General features: G+C 44.5%; 2 protein-coding genes across 2 annotated transcripts in view; both read right to left on the bottom strand.

The window, feature by feature from the left end:
- LOC104543606 (lymphocyte antigen 6E-like) overlaps positions 1-3,431 on the bottom strand; it is a 4,827-nt gene extending 1,396 nt beyond the window's left edge. The window contains exon 1 of the mRNA XM_010188256.1: positions 3,380-3,431. Within this exon, the coding sequence (XP_010186558.1) occupies positions 3,380-3,431 (52 nt within the window). The remainder of the gene's footprint in view (positions 1-3,379) is intronic.
- Positions 3,432-7,361: 3,930 nt separating this feature from the next.
- On the bottom strand, positions 7,362-10,840 carry LOC104543605 (lymphocyte antigen 6E-like). Its single transcript, XM_010188255.1, has 3 exons — positions 10,766-10,840; positions 8,141-8,260; positions 7,362-7,570 (listed from the first exon to the last, which is right to left on the bottom strand). The coding sequence occupies exons 1-3, from the start codon at positions 10,821-10,823 to the stop codon at positions 7,362-7,364; spliced, it is 387 nt and encodes a 128-aa protein (XP_010186557.1). The 5' UTR covers positions 10,824-10,840.
- Positions 10,841-11,237: the final 397 nt, after the last annotated feature.

The following is an 11,237-nucleotide window of genomic DNA, read 5'->3' as shown; positions in this document are numbered from 1 at the left end:
AAGAGTGCTTCCATCTACCACCACTTGCAGCATGAAGCTCTTGTGGTTTCTTTCCAAACTGCCTCCTCCAAGCCCCATTTGCTGGCCTCTAGTTCTTGCACAGAAAGAGACCAGTAGATTTCTGTCCATACTCTTTCATATCCTCTTCAAGTCATCTGAAGAGTTGTGGCCTAGACATCCTTTCTCAGAGCACACAGGCCAACAGTGAATTCTTTTAAAAGTCTTTGTGAATACAAAAAAAGGGAGACACACATCTAAGTGCACCCTCCCGGACAGAATAAGCATGAATATTTTGCTGTGTGCCCCTACAACTTATCTCAAATGAGGGCCAAGTGACCTAGAGCTGCTTCTCAGTGTTTGCTGGGAAGATGGATGCTTGCATTTTGCTGGTTCATTTTCAGAGCTCTCTTGTGTCAGGAGGCAATCTTGGACCTGTAGAAGACAGCAAACCGCCCCCTTGGGTGCAGCAAACTCCTTTGTACAGCCATCCATGGGCGATGACTGCCTAACACAACAAAATGTGTACATCTGTAACGCTGTGCAGCAGCAAAGCTCTGTGTTAATATGACTGAATGGAAACAGCTCTCAGTCTCCTAAGTTAAAGCAGTCATTCATAACAAAAAGCTCCTTGGGGAAGGTTTCTTTGCATGATAAGGAGAATTTTCTAGTAATCTGTTTATCTGGAGCAAACACTCATGCAGTAATGTCACCTACCAGGGAGTCGGCTCATTCTTCTCATTTTCAGGCTAACCCTCTCTATCCGCAGTTACCACTCATCTTAATTTTGTCCCAGCACTGGCCTTTGCCTTCCTTGCTCTTTATCTTCCTCACTCCTCTTCTTTCTTGCCCAAACTTATTTGCCCTTGTTGGTACTTTGTCAGCAATGTCCCAACCTCATTGCTGCCCTTGTTTGTCCTTAGGCAAGTTTATCTGGCCCAAACAGGTTCTCTGCTCCCTAGCATCTCACTAGGGCCTGGCCCCAGCTCCATTTGTTGCAATTTGATACAGAATCATAGAATCATAGAATGGTTCAGGTTGGAAGGGATCTTAAAGATCATCCAGTCCAACCCCTGCCATGGGCAGGGACACCTCCACCAGCCCAGGCTGCTCAAAGCCCCGTCCAATCTGGCCTTGGGCACTGCCAGGGAGGGGGCATCCACAGCTTCTCTCGGCAACCTGTTTCAGTGTCTCATCACCCTCACAGTGAAGAATTTCTTCCTAGTACCCAGTCTAAATCTACCCTCTTTCAGTTTAAAACCGTCCCCCCCTTGTCCTATCACTCCATGCCCTTGTAAAAAAAGTCTCTCCCCAGCTTTCCTGTAGGCCCCTTCAGGAACTGGAAGGCCACAACAAGGTCTCCCTGGAACCTTCTCTTCTCCAAGCTGAACAGCCCCTACTCTCTCAGTCGGTCCTCATAGAGGAGGTGCTCCAGCCCTCTGATCATCTTCATGGCCCTTCTTTGGACCCACTCCAACAGCTCAATGTCCTTCTTCTCGATTTTCTTCCTTGGTCATGATCATTTCCATCTCCAGCCTCTCTTGGCTGTCCTGCCTGGCCTTTTCCTTCAGTATTCTCCTGACATTGCAGGCTACAACTTCTGTTTCAAGGCTGGGACCATACTTTAGACGGTCTGCACTCAAAGTGGTGTGACTTCATTCTCTTTTCTTGTGCAAATCTCATGTAGGCACATTTGTGATCCACCCCACTAGGAACCACCCTTTCCTCCCAGAATAACCTTACACTAGAGCAGAGTCCCCAGACTGCATTTTACAGACATGTGACCCATTTTGTTCCTTAATTAACTCAACTAGGTTTTCCAGACATGTGACTCACTTTATTCCTGAATTAATGCGGCTTCTTTAATCAAGTCCATTGCAAGAAAAACTTCCTGAATCTACAGAGGAAACAGTGGAGCTTGTTACATGCCTAAGTCCTGTTTCATCCCAACCCGCTAAAGCTACTAATTTAAGAGTTAAAAGTCCTCCTCGGACCCTTCTAGCCACGGGAGGGGGCAAGCACCTGCAAGGGTGAGTTTGCCAGCATCTCTGTGTGCAGGAGGTTTCTCACTCACTCACATTTACTATAGAGGACTTTGGAGACATGTGGGATCCTGACATGGTAAGCCCAGTTAACCAGGCTGTGACTGGGGGGTCTCCTGTCTGCACCCAGCAAGACCTCTGATCTAACTGAGAAAGAACATTCCTCAAGGAAGATTTTCACGTGAATAATTCGAGCCACTCACATAAACAACTTTCACATGTAAAGCATTAGCAAGTGCAAGTGCCGGTGGATGCAGGATTTACACTGTTAAAATCAGCCAGGTTCAAGAGTAATTGGAATAGCAGTCAGCCTTCTGGCTAGACTGCACAGCAAAGTGGTGTGGGGTATGTGTTAATTTTCACCAACTTCTCTGGTAAGTTTGCTATCTTATTATGTGATGCTTTTTAAAAAAGATGTGATTACAGTTGATAAGCTGCAGGAAGGAAACCTTTTATTGCTCTCAACTTTCTCAACCCTGTTGAGCAGAATGATTTCACGCACGCCAAATGTAAAGCTTGTGAAGTCCCGCAGTAAGAACATTTACAGCCTTAAATTAAATGTGAACGTAAGTGCTCTGCTAGACCAGGGCCAGAATGGCCAGTAATTTGCAAGTAAAGCCCTACAGCGGAGCCTGAGAAAAATTCAGTTTGCAATAAAAGCCTCCCAAGCTGAGGAAATCAACTATCCCCACAGAATAGTCAGAGGGATATTCAGGGTTTCATCCTCTGTTCCTTGCCTGACCCACAGCCCACCCCTGTGCAAATGGGGCATCTTCCAGATGCACAGGCAGAGTCCAACCAGGCAGAGCTAAAGTGCACTTTCCCAGTGCATCTTTCCTAAAAGAAACAGCCACCAGTCATCAGAGTGAGAATGGGACCTTGTGTCTCCATCCCAGATCTGGGATCAATCGAGGTTTCACCTCAAAGCTACAAGCTGCAAGAAAGAGACGGGAGTCAGAATTGCATCTTCCTGTGGCATGACCATGTCTACCAGTTCAGTTAATGATGGTTTGTAATTGCAACCAATAAACAAGCAATTAAAAAAAAATAATCAGGATGTAGTTAGTTCTATGTCGAATTTGCAACTTTATTGTATGTATTGCCCTTTGCCTGTCCACCTCTGGTATCTCATTCCCCACTTCAGCTCCTCAGCATACTTCCAACTTCTGCTGGATATATGTCCCCTGGTTACTTAACCTGAGGACTGGAATATTCTCTAGAGCCTAATGAACCCTGAGCTTTACCATTTGCACTGTCAAATCCCCTTGTCATCCTGCAATATCAAATACATGCCCCACTTTTGGGGTCTCGCTAGTGCAAAGTAGTCTTTGGAGACTCACCACTCTCTGTGCACAGGGCTACGATGAGCACGACAAGAAGAGAAGTCTTCATCCTTTACAAGTCTTGCAGCCTCCAAAACAAGCAGGACTCACCTAGGGCAGGTTTTATACCTCTGCAGTGTTTGCTGTGATGCTATGATAATAACTATAACGTTGCTGTGTCAGACGGTGGATAATTGCAAGTAACATGTCAGTACTTGTATGTAGAGGTATGCATCGCTGGAAATTTAAATAGGCGTATGTCCTCCCCCCACTTCTTCTTCTCCTAGTTGTTTTGCAATGCAGCTTGTTCATCTGGTGTTAAGTATGCAACAGTTTCTAATTCTGGATAAGTGGAGGAAAAGCAAAACACAAAACCAAAACAGCGTCCGCATGAGAAAAGGAATGTGTTCTTTTCTAGGCCAGCTTGGGTCCCAGAGCAGGCTTCATCCTTGAAGATCCTGTACTTGCACACTCTTTTAGTACGTATGGAAATTGATTGAATTTGAAATTGAAATTGGGATTGAAACTTCTACAAAATGTCTCCCAGGATTGCCAGTGCAGCGAGATCACAAGAGCGCTACCCTTCCACTGCATTTCATAGGGGATTTGACATCATTTTCTGTGGGTCTTTTTAAGACTGCAGTTCAAAATCATAAATGTTTCTGTTAAAAAATTGGATATTTCATATCAGGGAAAATGTTCTCCTATTAGAAAATAAATTCCACCGGGCAATGAAAATGGCCACTTAAATTAAAAAATAGAAATAACATCCACCCCCGTCACATTGAACAAGCTGTGGATTTTTTCACAAATTACAAAAAAATAAATGTCAGGGAGAAAAAAACACAACAAACCAACCAGTTAAAGCATGGAGAATGAGGGATTGCCTGATCAAGGATCTCATTAAGTCTTGAGAAAAAAAAAGATATTATAGCCAGCCAAAATTATGTGAAATGCCAAATAGGAGTACTCCACTGGGTTTCCATACGGTGCTCTTTATTCTTCTTTTTTTTATCATGTTTCATCCTAGCTCCCTGTATAAAATCAGAACCTTTCCCATCTTCTTCTGATTTCTGTTGCTTTTTCCTCCCACTGTTTTCTTTCTGCCATCTGGTCATGGGGAAGAAGGCACAGTCCCAGAAATGGTCTAGCTGGATACCTTCCACATGACACTCAGAGCTACAGGAACAACCTGCCTGCCCCAAGTCTTTGCCAGTGACTCTGCCCCTTGCTGCTCTCCATCTGTTTTATTTCCCTTTTTTTTCCTTAGTCTTAAAGTTGCTCAGACTTCCAGCTCCCATTAAATATTTGGACTTCCAATGTAAACCACCTACAGTCATTATCTCACTGAAAAGGCATGCCTGGTTCTTGAGATGATGTAACTCTTTCCAACACCTCTAAATTGGATGTATAAATATTGTTAGCGTGGAGACCTGAGTGACTAAGGTGAGGAAATTTCTGCTTTCTCAATAGATAGAGCATGAAACTCAGTTGGAACAGAGGTGGCAATTAACCAAGAGAGCTCGAAGGAGTGGCACTGTTGGCTCCATAAAGCCAATGACTTTGTAAGGTACAAGACAGGAGAAAAACAGAAGCTGGCGCCCTCCATGCCAGGCAGTTCAACCCTCTCTTCCTTGTAAAATATTTGATTTTCCCCAATCTATAAGGGATTTTGTGAGTCTTTATTGGTAAATCAACTTTTATTGCTGACTATTTGAAGTAATAGCAGAAAAGGGGGCTCTAGTCACAAGGCGATGCCGTTCTGCAGCCCGTACATTGCGCTGCAGAGGCAGCCCACATTCAGATTTATTTCAGCCAACAGCATCCATTAACAGGTACAGAAATAGCAGTTCAGCCAGGCACTTTTTTTTCCCCCTCCCTTGTAGTCTCATCCAAGCAAAAAACCTAAAATATCTCTTGTCAACTGCAAGCTGCTGAGATTTTGAGATGGCAAGGCTGTATTTCTTAAAGGAGTTATTGCAGGATTTCTGACAGTCGAGATTTTCCATTAGGAGGTCCTACACTCTTCCAACTTTCCCCATATGTCCCTCTGATATTAAGGTTATCTTCATCTTTCACCAGTGCCAGATGAGATAGACTGAAAAGAACCCATGGGGGTAGAAAGGACACAGAGGATAAGGACACCAGAGGGACCAAGGCAAAGGAGACGATAATATCACGGTCTGCAAATATTTGGAAGCTCTGAACTTCAAGGAGATTTTTGGAAGGAGTAACAGGGGATTTAACTGGCAGTGGAAAGACTTCTTTCCCTTGACACAGTTGCTGAGTGGAGAAGGAAGGAGAGGGTTTTGCTCATCTTGTTCTAAACCTATTTGAAATAGTAATGTGAGAAGCATGAACAATTTTTTTTTATTTTGGTGAAAACATGCAGTTTTCACGAAACAAAAGCTGAAATTTAAAAGCAACTGTGAAATTCAGATGTTTTTACTAAATGTGGATTTTCAAGTTGGCCAAAAGCTTTGAGAAACATTTCAGAAATTTGTCATGATTAACAGCTAGGAAAAGCGATGGGAAAAGTGGTTAAAAAGAAGTGCAAAAAAACCAAGTTTCCTTTCCTCCATCAGCACACAAATGTTACAACACTACCATTCTTCAGTTAAAATATTTAAATAAATGTCAGAACAGCCTCATTCCCCAGAAATTAACTCTTTATAGGATGAATAACCTAATCCCATCTCCACAGCCTTCAGCTAGTGCGGTGATTTCTCCCCATTGCACAGAAGCACGTGCACTTTGCAGCCTGTCTTGAGCACTGGTGGAGCAGGACTCCCTTGAAATCCATGTGGGCTGCTAATGTCAGGGCTTTTCTCCAGGTGCCACTTCTATACAAGGCCCCCAAAATGCAGTGTTGTATTTGTAAGCTGCTCGGCTGGGGATTACACACCATCCAGCTCCAAGAGTTCATGGTTTTTGCCCATCTTATCTATAGTCCTGCTCCTCCAAGAGCTGCAAGGCATCTTCACCCCAAGGGCTGCAAGGGATCTCCATCCCATGAGCTGCAAGGGATCTCCATCCTATGAGCTGCAAGTGGTTTCCAACCCAAGAGCTGCAGAGGATCTCCACTCCATCTACTCCATCTCCAAGCCTGGAAATGCAGCAGAAGCAGTGGGAAGGGGAGGATCAGAGACCTCCCAACCAGATCCGTCACCCATCGCCTTTACCGGGGTCTTTATGCCCATTTCCCCGCTCCCTTCAGGGAAGCCATAAGCAATCAGACAACAGCATCTTCTCCAAGCAGGCACAGAGGTCCCATGAGGGGCAGGTTCCATCCTCATCTTGGACATCTCCAGCATCTCAGTGTGAGACCTTTACCTATTTTTAAAAGCTGAAACCACCCACTCTGCAGATCACATGAGAACTTCACGGTAAAGCCAGAAGCACAATCAATACCTGCCAAACTTCCAGTCCCATGTGTTAGCAGTTACAAAACAATTCTTGCTGCTGCTTGCAATGGGAACAACACAAACATCTTTGACCTTCCCAGACTAACACCTTCATTCGTTAGTGCTGAGTGATCAGGCAGAACATCAGGCTTTATGGAGTGTCTGTCTTCAGCTGCTGGATGCAACTGAGTCAATTGAGAAAGGCAGCCAGGAAAAGACTCCCAGGTGCTAAAAAGAGGAATTCAATGTGAAGTAGAGATTCAAACAGCAGCCCTTTCTGGCAGAGCTGTTTTCTCAGGCTGATCTTAGTGTGGATATAGCAAACACACTCTAGAATAACGTAAATCTTTATTTTGACTGACGATTGTCATACACATGCTATCAAAAGAGCTTTCCCAGGGAAAATTAGTACAAAACAAATGATACAGAGGGAAATACAGGAGTGACACTGCCATTTTGTGGATGGGATCTGAAGTGATATCTTGGTAAAAACAGAGTAACATAGACCCCATTGCAGACACTTGACAGAGGATGTTGGTTTCTCAGTTGGGAGAAGTACCTTGTTCTTGGATCGTCACATCTTCTCCCACCCCTTGTTACAGTCCTGCCCTGATGACACAGATCAAACTGGCTGCAGCTCCCAAGAACATCACGGCGTAGCTGACTTTTATGCTGTTGGCACCACTGAAATTGCAGAGGGAGGTACTACAGCATTTGGTGGAATGAGCCGCCACACCGAAGTTCACGTCTGTCGCAGGACAGTCTACTGAACATTTCTTGGTGATCCGGTATTCCATGTCTTTGCCTGGATGGAGAATAGACAAGAAAGAAGAGGTGTGATTTAAGAAGCTTGTGCAAGTCCTGATGAGAGCATGATAGGAGTAGTTATATTCCATTATCATATTTGAATTATATGTATAATTAGCGGTCAGGGGATTTGATGAGTGTTGGGTGAGCATCCACACCACCTGGATCACATGGATGACACTAGAAAGTCCTTGGTAGAAATGCACGCCTTGCTTTATGTAGGACAGAAAAAAGTCATTGCCAGTGCACTTTTTGTTGCTAAACCACATTACTTACACCCAACCCCTTTCAATCCTCCATAACAATGGGAGCTCTAAGATCAAGCAACAGGATCTGCTCATGAAAAGCTGTCTGCTTCAGCCAGCCCTGCCACAAGGAGGTGAGGAACATACCTCAAGTGGTGGATCACAGAGCACCAAGGGATTCACACACGTTGAGTGTTGTGAACCATGAACCTCTATGATCCATTCTTTCCAACAGGACCAGCTATTGCCCTAAAAAAATATTCCCCATCACTTTCTCTAGAGGACAAGAAAAAAAAAAGCCTTGAGGTGTTGCTGATACTCACCAGACCAAGCAGAGTTGTATGTGGTTATACAGTGTTTCTCATGGTCTTCGCACTTGTAGGTTTTAAGACAGTTCCAGTTGGAGTGCTCGTTCTCGCATGTGTAGCAAAACAGCGAGGAAACTGCAAAAAGCACACATGACAGGTTAGTGGTTTCCAGCAACGCTCTTCTGGGAAGAAAATGTCAAAAGTCATGTCCCTTCTTGGAAAACACAAGATGAAATGTATGTTATGAACACGTTTTTCATGACAAATGAAATAAAAAGTTGGTTTTGATTAATGAAGCTGAAAAAGCAAACAAAGAGAACAAAACAAGATTTCTTTCTTTACCTGAAATTTTTTGTAATTAAACCTGAAATCACATTTTTTTCATCCTGAGCATCACTCTTAGGTGACCTTTCTTTCTCCCCCCAGGTCCACCTTGTGCTGGTCAACAGCCAACCTCCAAAAGCAGAGCTCGCTACCTACACAACTGGGTTTGGTATAGCTCTGGCGAGGATGAACCAGCACTGTCCTCAGGTGAGAGCTAAGTTCTTAGTATTTTTAGACTGCATCGGCAAAATACCATGCAGACATTAATTAATTAAAGCCTACGACACCCCTGCGAGCTAAATTGCTAAGTGCAGAGCCACATTAAAGGGAGTTCCCTGGGAGAGGTTGCTGTGGACAATAGGGATATTATTTCTACCAGCCCCTGGAACAACGTGTTCTCAAGTGATATTATTAGCAGGGCTGAGCCAGGAGGTAGGATATGTATTTCTGAACAAAACTGAAGCGAATTAAGTCATATTTCCAGTCTGGCTCGCTGGCCACACTAGAAACATAGGCACATGCCATCTCATTCCCTGGAGACGGATTCACAATTGGTGGAAACAGTTTCCCTCCTGTTCAGGATTCCATGAAATGCTCCTCATTTCCGAGCAGCATCTATAGGAGCAATTATGCCACTCTCGGGACAGACTGCACCATTGCCACCAGTGGTGGAGAGCTCCTGGTGGAAGGTGACCAAATTGCAAACCAGGGAGGGTCCTCTGCTGGGCTGAAATTTCCCTGGTTCACTTCCTCTTGCCTTTCTCAACTCAGGAAAGCTCTTATTTCTGCACAGAATAGCACCTTTCAATTGAATTTGAACCTGTTTTTAACAAGGAAACTCCTTCCAGGGACTCTCCAAAGCCCACCTGCTGTTGATACAAATGCATCTCTGAAGCTGAACCTGCCCATGAGGCTTGGTTAGACAATTCCAGAAGTAGTTTAAAAGACCAGTAAATGCAATTTTAGACCCCAACTACGCCAGGCAGGAGAAGAAAAAGCCAGCCCTCTGTGATGTGGGGAGCTCAGGCACCTTCGGTACATCTGAAGCCAGCATATGATTCATCATTTTGCTCTGAAGCCTACCCAGATGCTCTTTTCTAGTGCCAGGTGTTGCAAGCACAGGTGTTCTCCATAACAGCAGATAAAATAATCCTTGTTTCATCTTAGTTTTAACCTCCCTTTAACTGCCTGTTCAGCACTCACTGTTTCCCCATTATTTGGGTAAGTTAAGCCTTTCATATCTCCTCTGGAAGTCCCCCAACTCGAGCTGTAGGCTACTGTCCTTTTGCAGACCATGCCAGAGCAATCCCAGACATGCTGCCTAGCAAGTGTTATTGCATTTTACAGTCCCTGTAGCTCTGTCTGATCTGCTTTTCTGCCAAATCTCACAAAGTTGTTCAAACGACTTCCTGCTGCAGATGGAGCCGAGACCTCAGCGTGCGCGCGAAAGCAACTGAAATGCACTCGGTGTTCACTGACTGATGCAAGGAAAACCCCTCCCAGCCAGGAAACAATAGCAGCTTAAACCATTATAGCTGTTATAAAGCCTTGCCTGTGTCTGGCCTCCACCCTCCATTAGCTCCAGTTTTGCAAATGCAGCCAGAAATAGCCTTAACGGTGCAAAAAGGCTTGCAGTACTCCTCGGAATTGCAAATACAGGCACAGAGCCAATGTTTCTCAACTGGATATTTCTCCACAATTATTTAGTTATATCTGTAGCTCAAAAGAAAGAGAACAAGCACAGAGCATTGTAGATCTCATTACAAACTCACACTCCCAGACACTTAAAAAGCAATTCAGACCTATGAGCAAAGAGCTCTTAGGCTTTCAAATATCTGCTGGCAAACTAGTTTCTTAATTGTAATGTCAGTTTTGGGAAATAAAGTGAAACGCCAGCAGAAAATGCAGCGTCAATACCAGCCGTATTACCTTTATCAACAACTCCTCAAGCTTCATTCAGAAACAAAAGTAAAACCACAGATAAAACTGTGAGCCCTGCTTACTTCCTATTAGCATTTTTCAGTTCCCGTGTCTTATCTTCAGAGGTGAGCGGTCAGAGCTTGATACTTAAAAGTGTGAGAAACCAGAGCGGTGAGCTCATCTTCTCTTGGTTATGGGTACCCCGACAGAACTCACCCAGAAACTAAGACTCAACCACACTAAACACTGCTTGATGCAGCTGATGCCAAAGAAAAACGGCACTACCGAGACCTCACCAATTGCAATAAAAGCTTCTTTTCCCTGCATTATTTCTAATTTCTCTTTGGGTATTTTTGCCCTCTCCATCTGGCTCTCCCAGCCTTCAAAGCTTCTTACCTTGCTTGGCACACAGGACTGCCACCAGCAGGGCAATCAGAAAAGCCTTCATGGTCATTGTGCCCTCAGAGCCTGAACAATGTGGGATGGTGCACCATGGTAAGGTTTTATACTGACACCGCGTTTACTTTGACTTCATTTGATTACAGTAATTTGGGAGGGACAGCACAAGAGATGTGATCAGTGATGGGTGTGTTTGTGCGTAGGAACCCATTAGGAGGATTCAGGTAGCAATGTTTTTAGATCTCATCCAGATCCAATCTTTTTTTCCAAGGCCTACTCCTGCCGACCATGTCTGCATTGCTAATTTATCTGATTCAAACATGGGAATTCCTGCTTACTCCCATTGAGCTGAACTGCGAAACCTGGAGCAAAGCAGATGCAGCTGTGCCAGTGTGGGGTGGCTCATCGCTTGCAAGACAGTGGGCATCGCCTGCCATCCTCCACCCTTTCCCTCTGCCATGCTATGAGA

The sequence above is a fragment of the Mesitornis unicolor genome, unplaced genomic scaffold (genome assembly GCF_000695765.1).
Source record: "Mesitornis unicolor isolate BGI_N332 unplaced genomic scaffold, ASM69576v1 scaffold13077, whole genome shotgun sequence".
NCBI classification, from domain to species: domain Eukaryota; kingdom Metazoa; phylum Chordata; class Aves; order Mesitornithiformes; family Mesitornithidae; genus Mesitornis; species Mesitornis unicolor.
This window is presented reverse-complemented; position numbering and strand designations above follow the sequence as displayed.

Coding starts and splice junctions, on each gene's coding strand:
- LOC104543605 (XM_010188255.1), bottom strand. CDS start 10,823: ATGACCATGAAGGCTTTTCTGATTGCCCTGCTGGTGGCAGTCCTGTGT. Junction 8,261..10,765: donor AGTCCTGTGTGCCAAGCAAG/GTAAGAAGCTTT, acceptor TGCTTTTTGCAG/TTTCCTCGCTGTTTTGCTAC. Junction 7,571..8,140: donor ATACAACTCTGCTTGGTCTG/GTGAGTATCAGC, acceptor TTCTCCATCCAG/GCAAAGACATGGAATACCGG.